At 34.4% G+C, this 20,563-nt stretch overlaps 1 protein-coding gene across 2 annotated transcripts in view; it reads left to right on the forward strand.

Moving 5' to 3' along the window:
• The window catches only part of Sema3a (semaphorin 3A), a 201,761-nt gene that overhangs the window by 43,497 nt on the left and 137,701 nt on the right, over positions 1-20,563 (forward strand). The window contains exons 2-3 of one of the 2 annotated variants that reach the window (XM_028776066.1): positions 13,900-14,057; positions 17,908-17,970. In XM_028776066.1, coding sequence (XP_028631899.1) covers positions 13,900-14,057; positions 17,908-17,970 — 221 coding nt within the window. Of the gene's footprint in view, positions 1-13,899; positions 14,058-17,907; positions 17,971-20,563 lie in introns of those variants that run through there. The other variant, XM_028776067.1, reaches the window with a different exon arrangement.

The following is a 20,563-nucleotide window of genomic DNA, read 5'->3' on the forward strand; positions in this document are numbered from 1 at the left end:
AACAGGTGTTCCCCAGAAATAAATATTTTTTGTTTTACTCAAGTGAAGTATTTTTAATAGTTTAATCCAAAATTTATTGATGACTCTAACGTAATAAAGGATTGGCAGAGACTGTTATGACTGTTTTCATGCAAAATTAATATGCATATGAAAGGGAAAAATTAGAGTGTGAGTGTCAATATATTTGTTGGCTCACAGTGAGTTGGTGGCGGCGGTGGGGGGGGGGTGTTTCCTAGAACTTAGCAGAACTTAAAGGTATACTCAGCCTTCAGCTAGAGGCTAAGGTTTCCCTCATTATCCTCTACCTTCCGACTACTGGGAGGGCCTCCTTAATAAGAGCCGTGGCCTGCAGGGACTAAAAGGAGATCATATTTCACTCTAAACAGTGTTTATCATTTATAATTCTAAGATTGTTACTAGTCTTTTGTTTTTGTAAAAGTACACAATCATATTTTTATGAGGTCTAGGAGGGAGTTTGATGAAAAGTCATCTAATGGTATTTTTTCTCAAATTTTAAGGAAAGGGTAAATTGGGCTCTGAATTAGACCTTTGTCCTTATGGGAATAGATGTCTGTATGTCTTTGACTGTTCTGTAGAATCTTCACTGACTATTGTCCTGTCTAGCCTAAAGGTGTGCTTGATTTAATGGGTCCTAGGAGAGCAGGGATTTTTAGCAAACTAGCTGGATTCTTAGCTTTTTTCTGGGGATGTATGATCTGTCCTTAGGGGTCTTAAAGTGAGCCTGGATCACATTATATTTTCTAAATCCAAGATGGTTCACATCAGAAAGCATTTTAAAAATAGAATAGTTTAGATATGCATTATTTTCTACATAAGATAAAATGGTTTTTGTTGTCCTGTGATACCAAAATAAAGCAACAATTGGTCCTATCAGTTAATTTTTTTTCCTAAAATTCATATAAAGAGAGTTAGATCAAGGGTAACTTAAACTTGCTAGAAACATCAATGATACCTTCATTTTCCCCTGATTTTATGTGTTATATATAGAAAGTTATTCTCCAAGCCTGGTGACCTAAGTTTGATTCCCTAGACTCACATAGTAAAATGAAGGAATGGATTCCCACAAATTATCCTATGACTTACACATGGAAACTACACAAAGTTGTGCCCACTTGCATGCACACATACACATGCAAAGACACATGAGCACATGCATGCACACGTGCAGACACACAGACACACAGACACAAATAAATACATAAAAATTTTTGAGTAAAATGTAACTTTACAAATTCAACAAACTTATACCCAAGTTGTAATATGACATTTGACTGACTTCAATTGCTCAACTGATTGTGAGAATTATCCTCTCAAAAACTAAAAAACACTGTTACAGTCAAAATGTATAACTTAACAGCAAACCTAGTACATTATTTTCCCTGTGCTTAAAGTGCCTGGCAAAACACCATCATTTCTCTAGATGTTCATTGCTTTGGCTCTTACTGGTTTCCAGCATCCTCCTCTCCCAGTCTATTTTCCATTCTGTTGTAAAGACGTCTTATTCTTGGTAAGCCAGCCCTCTTCATAATCAGAGTACTTATTCTAATTATAGAGGAAGGACATGGCTGGGATCTCCATATGAGTGTTCTCAGCAGCCCTCTGCCAAGCAAAGGCATAAAATAAACAAACATCAATTTTGTTACTTTGTTACTTCATTACTTGATTTTTTTCTCTCTTTTCTTTCTTCATTTCCCCCCAGTACTAGATATTGATAATTGTGTATTCTAAACACTCTACCACTGAGTTATATTCAAAGCCCCTTGTTGATCCTTGAATACATATTTCTGTGTTTTTCTGAGTTTTCTGACTTGTCTTTACAAAAACCAACTTAGATAACACTAAAGTGAATAAGTTCCAATATGACTGTTCCTTTTCCAGGTTCTAGTGTGTGTGCGTGTGCGTGCGTGCGTGCGTGTGTGTGTGTGTGTGTGTGTGTGTGTGTAAAGTGCTCAATAATGCAGTGCCTCATTGTTCATTGCCAGAAGTGACAGAACCTCTAGAGTTAGTTACACGAGAGTGAGAGCTGTTCTACACGGGTGCTGGGAACTGAACTTGGATAATTTAGAAGAGCAGTGTATACTCTGAGACATCTTCCCAGCCCAAACATGCTTGTTTTTCAATGAAGTAATTTTTGTCAATGAATGAATGAATTAATGAAGAAAGAAAGAAAAAAATAAAGATATACTGTATAGTGCAAATATGTTACAATGGAAGCAATGAAACATGCTAGTTAAAACTTTCGATTTCTTTCTGTAACCAAAGCTCAACATTAGAAACATTCAGTTAAATGAGGTTGTTTTATAAGATTGCCCTTGTGTGGACATATGAAACAGATAAAACATGAATGGATGACTTATCATTTAATTTTTCATATATGAATTATTTTCAACAGATTTACTGCCAGAAAATATAAGATACAATTTGTACATGTCAGAGAACATGTTTTCTTATAGCCATGTAAAATCTAGTTATTTGAAGACACACTGAAACAGATGCTGTGTTGCATATAAATTATTGGTCAGGAGTATCTGACAAATTAGATTTTCCACTTCAGGAAGCAGGCTGACACACTTGTTGCTTCTGATGACCCCTGTGCACTGGAACTCAACACACCTGTGATACAGTAACAGACACTAGATACCTGACTTAAAAAGAAGGTGATAAAGATTGAGGACAGAGATCTAAGAATCCAAAACAAGATTTTGATCTCTCTTTTGATAAAACCTCTCAGCATACATGCAATCATTCGCACTGTCTTCCACAGAAAATAAGTGACCAATATCAGTTCATTGATGCATTAGCCATATTTTTCAACATAAAAGTATTCAGTAAATTTATGTAATATTCCATCTAAAATGTTTTAATCATAAATAAAAACTAACGATATATTACTTATTTTGAAATTTTAAAAATGTTTTAAAGTGTTTAAGTTTTGTCATTATTTACATGCCAAAAACTAATCAATAAAAGATAAAGATCCAGATAAGGATCCAGGTCTGAAATCTCATGATTATCTAATTCTTTTACTCGTGATTTGATTTTATGGTACTGTGACAACCTTTATTTCTAATGCATGTTCTTTAATATTCTTGTAGCGTACTGACTATACACAGCCCATTCCTACTCTGTGCTTTAATTTAAGCAATGATGGACATCAGAAAAAAAAAAGTAATAAATACATGCTAACTTACAAGTGCTCCAGGAGAGAGGAAGATGGCTTCTAATTTTCTCCTCAATCACAAGAATGAGAAAAATAAGTTAGAATCAGGAAGGAGCAACTCAGATTTGCAGAAGAGTGAAATAGCCACTGGAATGGCGGGGAGGCATGAGAACAGCCATAAAACATGGTAGCAAGGGAAAATTAGATGCTATAACTTCTGTCGGCACTGAGGCAAAGGAGCTGGGTGTCGGCACTGTGATTTGTTTTGTTTTAATAAAAGTAATTACTTTTTTAAAATTAAGCTCTGGTTAATTTATATGCTGGTGACTTGAAGAGTATATTAAAGTTGTAAGAAACAGTAAAGAGCCAGCCGTGTTTCCACTGCTGTACATTGATGCTGAGTCCCACTAGCAGGAAAGAATTCTCAAAAGTTTGGGTTAAGTAATTATTACATTAAAAAATAGCCATCCTTTGTAAGTAATTAAGGCTTTTAAAATTATGAATATGATCTTTGAAGTTAACATCTAACTAATAGGGAAAGCTAGTCTGTAGTTTGACAGGAACATAGTCTTACTTGGTTTGTTCTGTATATTGTTATTACATTTATTTATTTGAGCTTTAGTTACATTTCAAAAAATAAAATATGCTCCAAGTAATATTTATTGAGACATGTATTTTGGCTGTGGATAAATTCTATGCCACAGGCAGCTTCTGGGGGAAGACCTACAAAACTATGGAAAACAGAGTATTTTAACTCTAGCATTAAAGATAAAGTGGTGAATTAGCTTCAGATGTTAGGGCACTTGGTTTTTATTGAGGAAGTTTGCTTCTCTTGGCTGTTGAGTCAGAACACTCAGGTGAGGGGCTACAGTGACTCTTGTAAAGTGATTTTACTCTATATATGGGTAAGGGTGGAAAAGACAGAGCACTTAGTCAATAAAGAGTATTCTAACTGTTGAGTTAATTTGAAATAATCTCAAGTTCATAAATATTCTTGTCTATTTTGAATGTCAATATACATAGGCTGTATTGATGAGTGAATAAAACAAACAAACAAGATATGAGTGTAGAGAATTTCCATAGCCTGGATTACATAGATAATGAAGTACTGTAGGCAAAATTTTAGGCAAGTAATATGGTTTCTGGTTTCTTGGGTTTGTGTTTATATGAATAAAGTTTATTGTTTAAAAAGTTGCTCTTCCCTTCAAGGTATGTGGCAAAGGTAGACAGTTCTGTGAGGTTAAGGCCAGCCTGAACTACAGAGTGAGTTCCAGGATAACTAAGACTACAGACAAGAAACTCTATCTTGAAATGAATAAACAAACATCAAAGGCAAAAAACGGGGGAGGGCTGCTATTACTTCCTATTACTGTGGTGTCTAGAAGCAGGCTTTATTCCATACTCTTAAATATTTAGAAATATCTGATGATGTCTCTCTTACTTGAGGAAAGTTACTGAGTACTAAGTGATTAAGTCATCAATGCATGCATTTATATATTCGTATGAGTTTCTTCTTTCTTTCGTTTTCAGGAAAATGATCTTATTCTAAGTCATTCTGAGATCCATCTTCTTTCTTCCCTTCTGTGAAAGACTTGTTTTTTTTCTATATGGATCTCAGATGTCATCGTCACTTCTTCCTCCTCCTCCTCCTCCTCCCACTCCTCCTCCTCATCCCCTGTCCTCTTCTTCCTCTTCCTCCTCCTCTTCCTCCTCTTCCTCCTCCTCTTCCTCCTCTTGTTCCTCCTCCTCCTCCTGCTCCTCCTTCTTCTGTATTTTGTTTATCAGTTATTCCTTCTGTAGATGAGATTTTGCAGGAAGACATTTTTCAAATCTGCATATTCAACACTATTTTTATATTGTATATACATATCTTTCATTCCTTTGAGTGAAAAGAGAGGAGAGGGATAAATATCTGTTTAGTCCTTATTAGCAACAGCATGAATTTAAGTAAAATTCGATTGTATGATCCATTGTCTTAGGACTTGACAAGTAGAGTTTATCTTATTTTCTTCCCCAATCCCTCTTCTTTCCTATGCTGCTGGGCCACATTTCAGTGAGCTCTTTTCTTCCATCTGACTGAGAGCATGAACTGGTGAGAAGGATTTTCCAGTGTGGGTGTTATTTTGACCAGGACATATACTCTACAAACTTTAATAACTTTTTTAAAAAACATCTAGCTGGGAAGTCCCTGTTCTATAGACTTTTCCCCTTATACTTTGGGAATGGATGTCTTTCTCATGATGCACATTAGATGTACTGTGAAATAGTCTTGCCATCACTCTATGTTCACTCAACTTGTTTATCAATTAATATAAAAAGTAACAAGAAATACAATGTGTGTGCATGTGCGTGCCTATGCATGTTGGTGCTGTGTGTATAATTAGAATGACTTCTGACCTAATTCTGTGGCTGCCTCTATAGATTTAGCTCTACATATTTCATCAATGGATAATTTATCAATAATTTTATAGGCATAGATATTTTATAAGATTTTTTAAGAGTAAAGAGGTTGTAGATGAAACATCTATGATTTACCATTTTGTTTAATAATTCTATATGATCTGGAACATATGGAGTTTTGTACTAGTATTTCAAGATTTTATGTGAAAATATTTAAAGTATCCTTATATTTCATATTATTAATATTTTGTTCATGTGCATTTTCATCTTTTATGTATATTTTCCTCGATTCTTGTGTTCTTGTCTCTTTGTGCATCCCTCCCCCTTCCCCTGAGATGCAAGGAAGAAGACAGATTAAACATGTTGTTATCTTAGTCATCTCTTGCCAGTATAAAGTATATGTGTTTTGTGGAAAGAGTCCTTTGGGGTCAATGCATTTGCTGTGTAAACCTAGAGAGGAAGTTCAGTTAGAAGAAAGCTACAATTATTCAAGGAAATGTTATGGGAAGTTAAACTAAGACACTGGCAATGCATTTGTAAGCAAGAGCAAACACAGGACAAATTACTGTGTTAAGTAAAACTGCAGTGATAGATTGCATCTGGGGATGATGAAGAGGCTCTGGCTTGTGTGCATCTATGTTGATGAGTGATCCTTGCAACTGCCTTAAAACATGCAGAATGTTGGTGATGTCAGGAATAGAGAGAACAAAAGGAGTGAGTTCTGTTTAAGTCGTCCAGAGTCTAAGATGTTTGTGCAACATCTAAACAGAGGTTTCTAGTAAGCCTTTGTTTGGCCTTGGAAGGGTAATCTGCCTTACAAGGTATACATTTGAGGCACATCAAAATATTGCTCATGGTAAAATGCATAGTTGTAGATAAAATTGACCACAGAGTTTCTTCTTTGTAGAAAGAGCAAGCACAGGGTAGATACAGTAATGTAAATATTTAAGAGGCTGTTAACTAAAGTGATGTGATAGAAAGAAGAAACCAAACATCCCACTCATTAGCTTTTAATATCCTCCAAAATGCAGTCTTTTTAAAGACAGTGAAGGAAAATAGAGAGAGCCTGACTGCTCATGTCAGATGGAAGTAGATATCCTCACTTTCTTTCATACTTATTATGTGATCTAGAATATTCTTAGTAGACTAGCTGAAATGAATTGTGTCTTACTGCATTGTTAGGTATGAATTAATATTTCTTTTAGCAGCTTGGGTCTACTAGGCACTGTTATTGTCTTTCTCTTCTTAGATCATATGGTCTTTACTCATGGCCTGTATCTACAGTGCTTCATTGTTCCTCTTCTATTATCTGTTTTTGAGGTCAGGTTTAATTGACTAACTTATTTTCCAAGGGTTATTTCTCACTTCAGCATTATTTTTTTTCCTGGACTCCTTATCCCTTGGTATTTTTTTTTAAAAATTATTGTTTATTTAGTTTCTATTTTCCCAAAGTATATCTTTCTGCATTTTTATCAAGGTTCTTCTGCTTGGCATATTCTACATACTTCTTGACTGATACATTATGCCTACAAGAAACTGTATGTATATATATTCACTGAATTATGATAATCACTATTATATAGAGAGAAGCCAATAATTAGGTCACATTGGAATTAGTAGACATAGACAGGAACAGAGGACTGCCATCCTTGGAATCTATGAATCAGGGAAAGATGAACTGTGAGTTAGAGTCCAGTCTGATCTACAGGTTAAGGCATTGATATCATCATCATCATCAATAATAATATATTTTAAAAAATATTATCACTAATAGTCCATTTCTTGATGCCTTAAAAGGACTTGAGCATCGTAACATTTATCTCCTGCTCTAAGGTTTGAGCTGCTTGCTATTTGCATATAGTATGGGATCCAGAATCATAGCTGCCAGTCCCAGCTTAGAAATGGCCCTTCAGTCTCAAGGTTCAACTGAGAAGATTAAAACTAAGATTTTTTAAAGATGATTATTCATGTCATCCACAAATATATATATATATATATATATATATATATATATATATATATATATTAACTAACAGAGAAGGGTTTGATATAGTTTTAGTGGGATAAAGAAGTAAGCTGAAGGGATTTGAAACAAATTATATTAGGCAATGAGAATAAGATTGCTGTTTCCAGATGTCATATACCTTAGTCAAGTAAGTTTGCTTCTAATTATATTAGGAAATATGCATATTTTGATGCTTGTTACTTTTAAAATTAGAAGATGGAGGTTTTGAAACATATTCTAGCAATACTTTCCTAATGTATAAATTGAGAATATACACTTAGAATCACCCTGTGAAATTAAAGGATATATATTGGATCAACCTATGCAGTGAAAAAATTCAGTTTCAGAATTTTTTTTCTTCACAAATTTTATATTTCAGAAGTGTTGGCCACCAAGAGTCTGAGGAAAGGATCTGCGAATAGGAAAGTTTTAAACTCTAATACTTAATAACACAAAATCCCAAAGTGAAAGCAAAGAGAACTGATACTAGTAGACACTAGCACTTGGTTATGTTTTCTCAAGAAGCATAACAAAAAGTGGAAAGACAAAGTAAGGAGGAGAAAGAAGAGGAGGAGCAGTATCTATGTAACTCTGAAATGTAGGCTGTGAACTTGTTCAACCTCTCTGAGCTTCACAATATTTACAAATATCTAGAGGTGGTCAGCGTTTAGTCAAAGTGTTTTGGCATCTTATAGACCCAGCCTTTGATGATTTTTAAAAGGCATGTTTGTTGTAAGAAAAGGACAAAGTTTAAGTCATTGGAAAAGTCCATGAGCCTAAAACCATCAATGAATACAAGCAATTCATTTGAGTCTAGCATCTTGTGGGGTCCTGGTATCCTTCCTGCTATAAAACTTGGAAGAGGGAGAAATAAAAGTGGAGGGAGGGAGGAGGGAAAAGAATGAATTGGTTAGAAATGCATGAGGGAAAAAAAACAACAAATGTGAAAGAGCAGCAAAAGGGTCCTGCATCCTACTAAATGAAGCTGAATTCTGGCCAGTCTTGAATGTTTGGATGAATATTCACTGCACTACCTTTCTCAGAATTTGACTCAGTCATTGAAATGTGGGTATAAATTATGGTTTTATTCTAAATATACCCAGAATGCCACAGAAACTATATATTTTATTACAGAAAGGTGAATCATCATGTAGAAGTTTAAGATAAATTACCTATTTTTATGACCTGTGGTAAAACGTTGAGGAATGCAAGTTTATAAAATTATGTTTCTGTAACTTAAATAATGGCTGATAGTGACTTTGTTTTATGATTATTTTCTGTTCATTTTTTCTTTTCCAAATGAATCACAAGAAAATTTGTGATAGCTAAGGTTGTGGGAAAGCAAATTGGAACACTTATAAACAGAAAAGAGGTGGAGTAAATAACCCAGTTTCTTCTGCCATGGGGATCTGAAGTACATTCTGATGGCAGACAGAGTGTAGTCTCTTTGTTCACTCTGTGAAAGTTAACCTACAATTTTGGGATTTCAAACACTACTTTTAAAATTTTAAAAGAGAATGTAATTTATCCAGAACCAGTCATGATGCTGCTTAAAATGATATAAATCGATTTTCCTGCCAAGATATAGTCCCCTATATTTCTATTCCTGTTGTCTGTATTGCCCTGATTCACAATGTTGATAGCACGACTCACTGGGTGCAGACTCTATGAAGTTACATCAGTGTATTCTCCACTATAATGTTTACCAAATCATTGAGAATATATCATTTGCTGAAAATATGGAAAATGAAGTACTTGTTTAAACTTACTTGTCAAATATACAAAAGAAACTCTTTGATTATAATCTTTCAATTGCTTCTCAATATGGCTAGCACATCATGAGGTACAGGGAGTGATGTTTCACAATGATACTGAGTTATAGCCCTAATAATTAATTCTACTACAAAAGCTGTAGTCTACACAGATGTGTTGTGGTCACACTAACACCTTAGAAATACATGTTGTTTTAAAAATGCCATCAGTTGCTCTGTGATAAAGTGTGAGCACCAGGAAGACATGAAAAGGTAGAGGAATGTTAAACAGCATCTCACATTACAGAAGATTTGTTTTGGCACCAATGCCAGTTTATGTCACTGTAAAGTTTAACAGAAATGAAAAAGGAATAGCCTGGATTTTGCAGAAGGAAATTCAGAGTTGAAAATAATTACCATCAATTACATATAGTATGTTGACATCTAAGAAAATCAAAATCATAAATTTAAACAAAGATAATATTGAAAATGAGATTGAGTGGAAGAAAGGTGTTTGATTTGAACTCAGGAAGTAGTGTAGAAGGTTCATGTTTACCACTGCATAGGGGTCACAAAAAGATTCTTTTCTAATTTGCATATCTTTGCCAAAGGCTTTTATTAGAGTAAATTTAGAAAAAGTGGATTGATATAAAAATAAGTATATTTTAGAACAATAGAAAAGAACTTCTGCCAAGGAAAATATTCTTTTTTAATGAACTGAATTCACAGGTCCATTTTTAAATGTGTAGTTTGTTTCCAGGGTGATTTCATATATAAGCTACCAAAAGCGTGACTATATATGTAGAAATGCACAATTCTTGCCAAACTTATATTCAGCTAGTAACATAGTTTTCAGTTGGAAGGATCCCTTCATTGTTTAAAATTACAGTGTACAATGTCATTTTTATTATTTAGAATTGATGATTAAAAGATAACAAAATACTTCATTGTTCTTAAAATGAATATACAAAGTCTATACATTTAATATTATATATATTAGCATTAGTATACAATACTTCATGCCTCTATCATTTATTCCTTCCCTATATAAAATTACCAGTCAGTACCTGACATAGTTTGAATATGGTACCCTCAAAACCTTGTGTTGAAGCATTAGTCCCCAGGAGGTCAAGTCACACATTGAGAAGTGTGGAATTGGACTTAATCAGTACATTGATTTATTGATGGACTTATAAGGTCAAGGAATTACATATGGGTTGGGAAATGGGAGGCAGGGACTGGATGTAAGAAAGCCATCACTGATGAAATACCTTTGAAGGATATGTCTGTCACTCATCCTGTGTGATGCTCTTGGCTTCCTGGCTACCATGAAGTGAACAGCTTCCCATTGCTGTGCCCTTCATCCATGATGACTCTTCCTTGTCATAGTCTTAAAAGAAATGAAACCAGTAGGACACAAATTACAAACTGTGAAACTGTTAGTCTACATATATCCTCCCTTACGTTGTTTTGCTCAGGCATCTGTCACAGTGATGAAGTGTCGAATACAGAACGCTTAGTAAGACAGATGTAAGCGTATTATTTAAAGTATATTCCATATGGACCCTAATTCTTTTTATTAATCATTTTATTCATTTACATTTAAAATGATATCTCCCTTCCTGGTTACCCTTCTACAACCCCCCCCATCCTATTCCCCCTCTCCACCCTCCCTTTGCCTCTATGAGGGTGCTCTTCCACTCACTCACCCACTCCTACCTCATTGCTCTAGTATCCTCCTATGCTGGGGCATCAGCCTCCACAGGACCAAGGGCCTCCCCTCCCACTGATGTCAAAAAAGGCTATCCTCTGCTACATATGTATCTGGGGCTACGGTTCCCTCCATGTATACTCTTTGGTTGGTGGTTTAGTCCCTGGGAACTCAGGCTGGTCCAGTTAGTAGATATTGTTCTTCCTATGGAGTTGTAATCCCCTTCAGCTCCTTCAGTCCTTCCCTAGTTCTTTGAATGAGGCCCTCTGGGCTCAATTCAATGGTTGGCTATAAATATCTACATCTGTATTTATCAGATCCTTGGAGAACCTCTCAGGGAACAGCCATACCAGGCTTCTGTCAACAAGCACTTCTTGACATCAGCAATAACGTCTAGGTTTGGTTTGTGCAAATGGGATGGATCCCTAGGTGATGGATCCCTGGATGATCCTTCCTTCAGTCTCTGTTGCATTTTTTTTTGTCCCTGACTTTCTTTCCTTTGGAGAGGAATATTTCTGGGTTAAAATTTTTGAAATGGGTGTGTGGCCCCATCCCACATCTGGGGGCTGTGCCTATTTACTGGAGGTTGTCTCTATAAGTTCTATTTCCCTTTTGCTATTTTTCCGCTAAAGTAATTGCAGTTGTGAGCTCTAATTTTTAAGATCAGAAATACTTATATTTATTTTTACATTATACAGATAATTTTTAATTGAGTACATACTATGTAAACTACCATTCTATTTTCTTCTTCATAATAACTTTTGGGAGACATATTACTCATCCCGTCTTCTATAATACTGAGGTCCAAGGTGTGAATAGTTTGTTGTAGTGTGCCTTCCTAATACACAGGAACTTTGGTGATGTTCCTTCTCCTATAACAGGGTAACTCAAAAAGTAACAATTTTTTTCCTTAGTTTCTTATACTTGATACTTCAACCTGTCTCATGTACTTCCTATGTGTTTGTAATTAAAATTCATGTTTAGATGACCCTTCCATTGCTTACTGATTTTAAAATTTATTTTAGCTGAGCTGACACAGTTTTTGTTTGTTTTGTTTTTTCAGGACAGGGTTTCTCTGTGTAGCCTTAGCTCTTCTGGAACTCACTCTGTAGATTAGGCTGGCCTTGAACTCAGAGCTCCACCTCCTTTTGCCTCAAAAGTGCTGAGATTAAAGGTGTGTGCCATAATTGCCTTTTTAGAGCTTATATTTTAAGTTTGCTTGGCTATCAATAATTTGGACTCTCTGGAAATAGAGTATGTTATAGTTTTGAAACTTAGAAAGAACATGAGATAGATTGTAAGAGTCGTTGCCATTTTTAAGGGAACATGTAGTTGAAGGAGTCACAATGACGTTAAAGAACAAAGAGTGTATGAAGGCAGACCATGTGCTCATGCCTCCCCAAGGATATTGGAAGGTACAGTAGGATATCATAAGTGAAAATGTCTCTAGCTTGATCTAAATAATAAATGCTTGATCTATATTTCCCTGTTGAACTCATGTTTTTTATTTTTTATAAAAAAAGGGAAGAAACATAGATAAAGCAAGGCAATCTCTAATATGCCAAGGTTTTTTTGTTTATTTTTCCTGTAAGTTAGGGATTAAGGAAGAGACAATATTTGGATTGCTGTTTCTTCCTGAGGAAGAATCTATATTTTGTAAATTCACATAAAAATTTATTACTGATTGCATTAAGTATATATTGAAAGAACATGGGACAACATTTAGGGCATAGTTTGATATACTGCAGTGTTTTTATTGCATGAAGATGCTGCAGCAGAGGAAAATGCAAACAAGAAGTTTATAAAAATGAACACATTTAATCAATTATTTGATATCTCTCTATATTTTAGCTCCTAAATATTACAGTGTTTATGTCATATAGAAAATTAGATGGTCAAAAGACATTAAAATGTCCCAGTAGAACAATCTAAACAACGTAGAAGGTTAAGTGATACATACTCCACAGTCCCACTAACTTTTTGACACCATAGTGTTTTTGTAGCTAATGGCTTGCAACAAATAAAACCAATTGAGTCATCATAGCATTAAAGAAGCATGTATACAAGATTCTACTCTGTTGAGAACCACGCTGATCCAGGACTTTCCCTGAGGCTCTGAAATATGGAGATGGAACTTAGTTCCTTGTCTACAACTAGGTACTAGCTTATCAAGGCAAGCTATCGCCTGGAACATTGGCTTCGGAGGAGCTAGGGTTTCTAGATCCCAAGAACATGACTGTTCCTACCTTGAAGGGTTGTGGTACTAGCCCCAAGACTTTTAGTAGTCAACCTGTAACTTACTTGAGATATACTGTGTTCCCTTAGTACATTGCTTGATATCTTCCTGATGACTTTGTCCCATTGTGTGTTATTTTCTACTTTGTATGTTTCATTTTCCCTGAAAAGTGTATGTGCAATACTATACTCAATAATAAAGCATCTTGGAATAAGACATCATCTTGTGCATGATCTCCCAATCAATCGGTACCTTGCCTATTCTCTTTATTTTCTCATCTTTTGGTCCTTTTGAGGAATCTGCCACGGAAGAATGACCTCCTGGTCCAGGTCATTAATCCATGAACATACGAACATACTCCATTAGACCACTTTCCATCACAAATTTTTTTCTTTCCTTTTGTTCTTTAGTCATGGGAATGAAATTAATAAATGTTTATTATTATTCTAATGTTGAAGAATCATAAAAAATTTGGTTTCTGTGAATTTCTTAATAGCATGAAGAATATGAACTGCCTGCCACTGACAGCAGAACATCAGATTACCATGTACCAACAGTATATGTTTATAAAGGATCTCACATTGATAATCACTGTCTTGTTTTGTTACCTTTCAGAAATGTTGGAATCCAACAATGTGATCACTTTCAATGGCTTGGCCAACAGCTCCAGTTATCACACTTTCCTTCTGGATGAGGAACGGAGTAGACTGTATGTTGGAGCAAAGGATCATATATTTTCATTCAACTTGGTGAATATTAAAGATTTTCAAAAGGTATCTTTATTTTAATACATGTATTCTATTTTTAAACACTAACGTTTTTATGATATTCTACAGCTACTTAATATCAAGATAACCTACAAAATTATATCAAAATTATTTTTTCCAGGCATATATAAAATGAGTGACAACAATATGCCATATTATAAGATATAGCAAGCCATAGTATCAACAAGGATAAAAACAATTCTAGTACTGTTGAAAGTCATTTTAAAAACAAAACAACAATAACAAAAAAACCTCTAGCTTATTCTTCCATAAGTATTTATAGATTAAGGTTTTATGCAGAAAAATAACATATAATCTGAAATGTTAGAGAAATACATCATAACTTGAGTTCATGAACTATATATTTATATGTATATATTTGTATAAGTTGTCCATCTCTCCATTTTGTCATCGAGTTGAAGGTTCATCCAGTAATCATCTGATGACATTCTTGTGTCTGAACATAGTTTTCTTTGAACACAGATCCTCTATTCATTTATATGTTTCTGTTACACGTTATGATAGAGATGAGTAGCTATAAAACACAATATGTGGCCCAGAATACCTACCATATTTACAGTCATTCATTTTAAATAATAAATTTGCAGCTCCTCATGTAAACTCAAATTTTAGGGCATCAATATTCTTACAAAATTGGTTATTTAGATATCAGAAGTTTGATTTTTTTCATAATATTCTTTTAGATTTCTGGCTCGTTTCAATCATTCTATGAATTTTAAAACAAACAGAGATTTTAAAAGCAGACAGAATTGTTTTGCTTCGTCTAGATGCTATAACCACAAGTCAACCAAATTTTCTTAGTTTTCCAGCCTTAATTCCCTGAGGAAGAAAGTCTTTCTAGAACAGCTTCCAAGAGAACTCCTGAGTATGCTTCAGCTAGCATGTTTATTGGTATCTCTGGGTTTGGCTTTGCTCCTTACCACTGAAGGCACTAATGTGGTGTGTGGAACTATTTATGGAGAATACATTGGATGACAAGTTCTTAAATTTGGATGAACTGTAAAAAGATTTTGTTCTGCTTGGAAACATAGTTTTAAATCTGTCCTTTTATCATTATTATTACCTAAACAGAAAAGTTTATTTACATATATAAAAGCTTGAATTAAGATCCATATTCATAAAGTATTGCAGTTCAAATATGATATATTTTACAGTAAAAATTTATACTAAATCATAACCAGAGTATTTTTAATCTGATTTTGTTAAAAATGATTATTTCTAAATGTCCTCAGGTAATGACCATGTAATAATGAAATATGTCTTTCAAAACTTTTAAATGGTCAAAAAATAAGAATTTTCTGTGGATATTTTATATAAAGAAATAATTATTTAGTGAAATACCAACTTAGAATATTTGCTATTCTAACTTTAGGATATCATATTTGTTAAAATTATGAAGATAACTTTTGTTATTTTGCAAACTTCATTATGTGTGCATATGTGTGTGTGTGTGTGTGTGTAGGTAGGTAGACAGCATAGATAGATAGATAGATAGATAGATAGATAGATAGATAGATAGATAGATAGATGTAGATATGCCCACATAATACCTCTAATCATATAAAGTATGAATTTAATACTTTTCTTTAGACAAATGTTAACTTTGCAATGAAATAAATTGTGTCTGAATTTTTCAAGAGAACCAAATCAGCACATCAAAATGCTAGAATTTTGTAAGTGAGATAGATCCAAGTGCTTTGTGGATGAGGATGGCAACCTGTGTTCTGTTTACAGCACCCACTTAAAGTGCCAGGATCATAGAATAGTTCCGTAATCATTGCTCTTGGGAGGTAGGGACAAGGTGAACAAGCAACGTGCTGGTCAGCCAGTCCAGGCAAATCTATGTTCTCATGGTTCACTATCACTGTGGTAAAAATAAAAAGGAGAACATTTAAGAAATATACCCAGCATTAGCTTCTAGAGTCCAGATTTCTGCATGTACATCTTCACATAAATATACACACATGTAAAGTAGATCATGAAATACTTTAAATAATGGAGTAAGAAAGTAAGACATCTGTAGTTAACTAGTTTTGAGTAAAGAAAAAAACTATGATTATAAAGTTATAATATTTGACAGAAGTCAAAAACACAAAATAAGAACAATAATTGTTTAGCAAGAACAATTAAGAACTAGAAAAATGAATAGATTTGTCTTCTAAGATCAATTTGCTCTAAAATCAATATATATATATGAATAAAATTGTTTCATTTTAGCACAACTTAGCTAGAAGTTTGCTATAACATTCAATAAATCTTAGTTTATTATTGGAAAGAGAAACACTATATCTTATCCTCAACCACTGTGAACTTCAAATTTAAAAGATAGAACTCCCTGACCTGAATTGCCAACTTGAAGACAGATGGCCCTGGGATTGTCCTCTAGAATGTCAAGGTTCAGAGTAATGTTCATTCATAAATATGATCAATGAACTATTTTTGAATGTCTTCAATATGTGACTATATTATGTGGAACAGGTTTTATCTCAGTTTTAATTTAGACACACAAACACATATGTGCAGAAAATCACCTAGAAGAGAACAAACAAATTAAGGACATTAAAACATTTAAGAATATGTGGTTACCCATTGTATTCTTAAATATCATATTTGTTATGTGAACTAGAAATGCATTTCTCCAGAAATCATATGTTATTTCAATGACTCCTAAACTCTTGTTTATAAGTGTGCTACGCTTGGGGTTCCAATTCCCTGGGTTGAAATCTCAATCTTTACCTGAGCTTGTGACCATTCACAGTGAATTATCTTGAGGCTTCGAATGAATGGTAATCAATCATCCCGAGGCTAAAAGCTTTCCAGCACACATAAATAACAAACTGCCACTGACTCTGGATTTTTATTTAATGTATGACATTTCCCCCTGGAAATTAACAAATATAACTAGAAGAGAAAACTGATGGAGAAATAATAAGTTGTTGTGCCCAGTGGAGAAAAGACCTATTAAAATTAAAACCCATGGAAAATTTTGGGGATTTGGAACTTGGAAACTTCTATACTAAAATTTGAATGAGAATATTTATATTGCTATTATAGATAAAATGTATTCAACTGTCTAAGCCACCATCAGTAACATCGTGGTTCTTCTACTATGACTGGATCCATATGAATGAAAGTCCCAGAAAGTCTTTCAGCTTCCCAAGTTCTAGGACTATAGTTAATAAACACCACACCCATGCCCAGTCAAAGCAGCAGTTTTAAAAATATATATTTTACTTTGTTTACACTTTCATCATCTCAAAGCATATGTTCTTACTTTTAATTTTTTCTTATTTTCACATGGAGAGAGAAAGAGGGTAAAGAAGAAAGAGATTACTTTATGAGCTGTATTTTCCAAACCTTTTAGCTCTCAACCTTTATTGCTATGCTAGAATTTAGTTCAGAAAGATGTATTCAGAGCACCCTAGTGTTAAATTTTGAAATCACTATTTCATGGTAAATACTGAGAAATTTAAAAGAATAGAAGTCATGTTCTCTGCAAATTCTCACCTAGATCCTCATGTTTTCCCAGGACAATCTTTGTTTTCCACCCAGTGTAACAACTCTTCCCACACTGCACTGCTCAAACGTATGAATCCCTTTAATCGATTTCTCACCCTAGTTTCATACAATACAAAAAATAGTTTATAGATGGAGAATGTATATCCTTTGTATGTAGAAATGTATTAACTATTGTTAAAAGAAAGTCACATTTGAAAGATTGCTGCATATACTATTTCTTTCTCTAAGCTGTGCCTAACAAATACAAAAGATTATATAATACTGGAACTCTTAGCAAATTTAGTTGCATAAAAATATGATTCTTTTGTGCCCTTAGATTGTGTGGCCAGTATCTTATACCAGGAGAGATGAATGCAAATGGGCTGGAAAAGATATCCTGGTAAGTATTAACCTGCTAAATTATTTTAGAAATTTAATTTATTACTATGTGATATCTTCTCTCGTATTCTTTTAAACACCATTATTTAGCTGTCGATCTAGTCATTGGAAGAGTAAATGACATTGTTCAATTATGTAAACATAGTTTTATATAAAGAAAGTAGGTAATAATAACAGTCATTTCTGGAAAGGTTTATACGTGAAGACAGTAAGTACCTAAATGCAATATTATATCATACATGCCTATATTAAATGGCAAATGTTTTGTGCAGGTAGAGTTAAATGTTAATCCATATTGGTTCCTCTTGAATGACAATTTGTCCCAGGGTCATCATTATTAAGTTACCTTTGTTTTCTCTTTACACTTCCCATTTTATTTTTCTTCTTTTATCTTTCTTTTACATTTTGTGATGAATCTTTCTATCTTTCCTGTTATTTTTCAAATATATATTAAGAATTAACTATGTAACTTACAGTATCCTAGACACTATAGAGTCAAATACTATTTTGCAATGCTGTAATGAATTTATCATTCATCATTAGGTAAATAACTTTTACGTAAGGTCGTTTCTTCCTTGGGCAAACTTGGTAACAAAGTATACAATGGGTTGGAAACAAAGCTTCAAATCTGAACAAACCATAAAATCAGTTCAACTTTATTAATAAATAGATTAATATAATTTCATTAACAACATGTGCTCTATTTTATGCCTTATCAATATTTCAGGAGATCTGAAAAACAAAGATATATCTAAAGCTTTTGTCTATTTTAAATATTAATATTTGGAAGAAATTTATCCTGTGTGTGTCCTGAGGCGTACATCCATGTCTAAGTAGGTGTTATCAGAAGGCAATCTGATTGACAGCCCCTGCTAAAGTGTAGCCTGGAATTCACTGGTAAGGAATGGCTCCATCAGTTAATAACGTTGACACTGGTAAAAGAAGATGGATTGAAGAAAAGAAGGCATAGAAGTTCCCAACACTGGTGTATCTGCTTATCAATAACAACTGGAAGTCTGCCATTGGAAATTACCTGCTAAACACAGGCAGTAGATTACAAATCACTCATAGGACTATTTAATGATGCTGAGCCCTACTCGACTGAGTTTGTAGGTGGGTAGAGAAGTCAACTTTTGATCCAAATATCAGTACAAGCCCAGATTTACAGCCAAGAAGCAGGATGAGGTTCGGTGTGAAATACCATGATAAAATGCATAGGAATAGAGAATTCTACCTAATGAGTTCAAAGGATTGGTTTTGAGGACAACTTAGGGAGATAAGTCCAAAGAATGAAGGGTAGTGGTGTCAGTGAGATATTAGAGGCCAGGGATGTTGTTCTAAAGTTGCCAGAATCATTTTTGCTAAACCTAGACAATTCGGAGATGCACATAAAAATCTTGAGTGTGCTGTTCAGAGAAATCAGGTTGGAACTGGATCGGAAGTCAGAGTGTGCATAAACTACAACATCCCATTTTATCAGACCAGAAAATAACGTAATTCAGAATAGCCATTTAGAACCAATTCATTCAAAATCTTTCAAACATTTTAATTTTATGTAAGAAGGTAACATAAAAGAAAATATTTCTTTGTACTGAGAAGATGAGTCTTTTGCTAAGGTGCCTACTAAGCAAGCAGGGGACAGTGGAAAATAAATCCCTAGGACCCAAAGAATCCTGGGCTGTGATTGGGCAAAGACAGGCAGATAGTTGAAGTACATTGGACACCTTGCCTAAGAAAATTTATGAATTTCAAGTTCAGTGAGGGAGCCTATGCCAAACAAGAAAGGAAGAGAGCAAATGAGGAAAGACACTGAAGTGGACAGTTGTCTCCATCCTTTGTGTGTACAAGTACCCACATGTGAGCATAGCTAAACACACGCATGCGCACATGCACACTAGTGAGGACCCTCAACACTCACTAACACCACAAACAAAAACAGGAACAGGATGATATATTTGATATCAATAGAAAAATTTGGATTTGAGTCATTCCATTAAAACAGAAATGACTAGCAGTTGTCCTACACTAGTGTTGTACTTTTCTAGACTCATGGAGACATTGATATAAAAAAAAATCCAGGCTTCAGGATTCTTGTAAAGGTGAAAGAGGCACAGGTGGGCTCACTATGCGATGTTAGTTATTAAAAAGATCAATCCTGAATTCTGACCAAAATTGATGTCTTTTTAGTATTGTTGAATATAATAGTCATATATGGTAAGTGAAAACTTTGGTTTAGGCTTCCCCTGTGATCTGGACCACATCAGAGTTATACTGTTATCAATTTGATTTTGTCAAAACAGTGATGGTAATAATGTTACTTGTCTGACAAATTACCTAAATTTTATACTAAATGCAATGACCGAGTACTGAGTACATTCAATTACATGAATGAATCAGAATATTCAGATGCCATGATGTACAGATATTATATTGAGTTTATGCCATTTTCAAATTATTTACCTCAATACCACATCTCTCTCCCTCTCCCTTCCCTCTCCCTCTCCCCCTCCCCTCTCCCCTCCTCCCCCTCTCCTCCTCCCCCCCTCTCCCCCCCTCTTCCCCTCCTCTCCCCCTCCTCTCCCCCTCCTCTCCCC

Source organism: Grammomys surdaster, unplaced genomic scaffold (genome assembly GCF_004785775.1).
Source record: "Grammomys surdaster isolate TR1022 unplaced genomic scaffold, NIH_TR_1.0 264, whole genome shotgun sequence".
Lineage (NCBI taxonomy): Eukaryota > Metazoa > Chordata > Mammalia > Rodentia > Muridae > Grammomys > Grammomys surdaster.